Source organism: Emiliania huxleyi, assembly GCF_000372725.1.
Source record: "Emiliania huxleyi CCMP1516 chromosome Unknown EMIHUscaffold_1856, whole genome shotgun sequence".
Classification (NCBI taxonomy): Eukaryota; Haptophyta; order Isochrysidales; family Noelaerhabdaceae; genus Emiliania; species Emiliania huxleyi.
Genome location: NW_005200733.1, coordinates 5,777 through 7,498, shown reverse-complemented (window position 1 = coordinate 7,498; position 1,722 = coordinate 5,777). Strand labels below are relative to the sequence as shown.

General features: G+C 71.5%; 2 protein-coding genes across 2 annotated transcripts; one reads left to right on the top strand and one right to left on the bottom strand.

Annotated features, from left to right (window-relative positions):
• EMIHUDRAFT_471656 (hypothetical protein) lies at positions 1–827 on the top strand. The gene has a single exon (XM_005782819.1). It carries the CDS (start codon positions 94–96, stop codon positions 598–600), a length of 507 nt encoding a protein of 168 aa, XP_005782876.1. The 5' UTR covers positions 1–93; the 3' UTR covers positions 601–827.
• A 37-nt stretch (positions 828–864) lies between these two features.
• Positions 865–1,722, bottom strand: EMIHUDRAFT_447138 (hypothetical protein; the record flags this gene model as incomplete). The annotated part of the gene is made up of 3 exons (XM_005782818.1): positions 865–1,105; positions 1,181–1,269; positions 1,424–1,722. Coding segments are annotated over 3 exons (628 nt in total), but the record flags the coding sequence as incomplete, so codon positions are not given.

Here is a 1,722-nt window from a genome sequence, read left to right as displayed (position 1 = left end):
CGCCGTCGCCGCCCCCTCCTTCGCCCGAGCCGTCGCCGCCGCCGATGCCGCCGCCGTGCGAGTGCCCGGAGGCCTTCCCCGTCTGCTGGAAGGATGGCTGGGGCGCCGACCAGTCTTGCTACTACTCTGAAGACTCGCAGTACCCTGGCCGCGAGTGCCGCAACACCTGCACCGGTGACTACGTCGCAAAGCCGAGGTCGCGCGGCGGCGGCTTCTTCTCGTTCTTCCGCGGCGGCCGCCTCGTCGAGGAGTCGGCCAACGCGCCCAAGTCCCCCAGGTTGCTTCCCGTCGCGGCGGCCGCCAGCGGCGTCGCTGCGCTGCTCGCCGCGTTCCTCACGCGCCGGCAGCTGCAGGCCCGCGCCGGCTATGCCCAAGTGGAGCACCCGCTCGTGTGAGCGGCCGCTGCCTCGCCGCCGCCCACGCGCCGCCGCGCCGGGGCGCGGTCACTCGCCATGTCCATGTCTTGCGCGCTGGAGCGACGCCGCTGCCGCTTGGGAGACAACCCCCGCCCGCGTGCCCTCTCCATGGGCCGGAGGCATGCCGGGGGCGGGGGTCGCGAGCACACGCGGAGCGCGGCCAGCGCAGCACGCCCGCATCTAGATGGCACCGTTGGCCACGGGCCGAGTACACACTCCGGACCGCCGCCGCCTCTCGCTCAAAGACAGAATCTTCGGGGCGGGGGCGTGGGGCGAGGAGCTTCCGTTGACCGTTCGCCTCCGCGCGTGCGAGCTCAACCGTGTACGTGTTAAGGTGCATGCGGGTCGTTGTTTTTACGCATGTGTCTACTCATGTTCTTTGCACGAAGACTAACAGTAAAAAGGGCTCACGAAGCTCGAAGGACCGGGTGGGTCGCGCAGTCGCCCGCGGGGCGCGCCGGCCGGCGCGCTGCCGCGTGCCGGGGCGCTGGCCGCTGGCAGCGCGCTTGCGCGGCGCTGGCCCGCTGCCTTGCGTGCAGCAAGTGTGCCGAATGGCTCAAGTCGAAACTCGCCGATCGCTCGCGCTCAGCAACCTCCTGCCCTTGCCGCTTCTCCTGCTCGGGGCGGCCACCTCGCAGCACTCCGCCGCCCCATCGGCGGCAGGGAAACCCCACTCTCTGCAGTGCTGCCTACAAGCAGAGCGAACGGCGGCTGAATCGTCGACACGCTCTCCCCTCGCCAAGCCGATGCCGCCCCCGACGCGCCGTGAGCACTGCAGCGGCGACGCGGCGGCCGGCGGCTTCGTTTCTCTCCACTGCCGCAACACAGCCTCGGCCGCCACGCCGTCGCGCACCTACGCGTGGCACACGGCACCGTTGCAGTCTACCCGCGGGCTGCTAAGACAAGACGCACAGCCGAGTGTTAGGACAGCCAGGACAGTTGGGATGCAGGGACGTGTGCTCAGGACGTGTGCTCAGGACGTGTGCTCAGCATCGAAGGTGCGGCGCCTCCCTCACGAGCATCGCCTCGCCGTAGTGTGCGGGCGGGTCCGACCAGCCGAACGTGGGCAAGCGATCCGCAAGCTGCACGTATGCGACGTCTGCGCCGCTGGCCCGAACTGAGTCGGCGGCGTGCGCTGCGGCGGCGGCCCCAAGCAGCGCCGCCTCCTGCTCGGCGGTCCGCGCGGCGCCGTCTCGCGACATCCCTCCCGACCGCGGAGGCGCGGGCCGGTCGAGGTCTGCCGAGGAGGCGGCGGCGCGCAGCGGCTCCTCGAGCTGCGTCAGCAGCGGGAGCGACCTGCAGCGGA

Coding starts and splice junctions, on each gene's coding strand:
- EMIHUDRAFT_471656 (XM_005782819.1), top strand. CDS start 94: ATGGCTGGGGCGCCGACCAGTCTTGCTACTACTCTGAAGACTCGCAGT.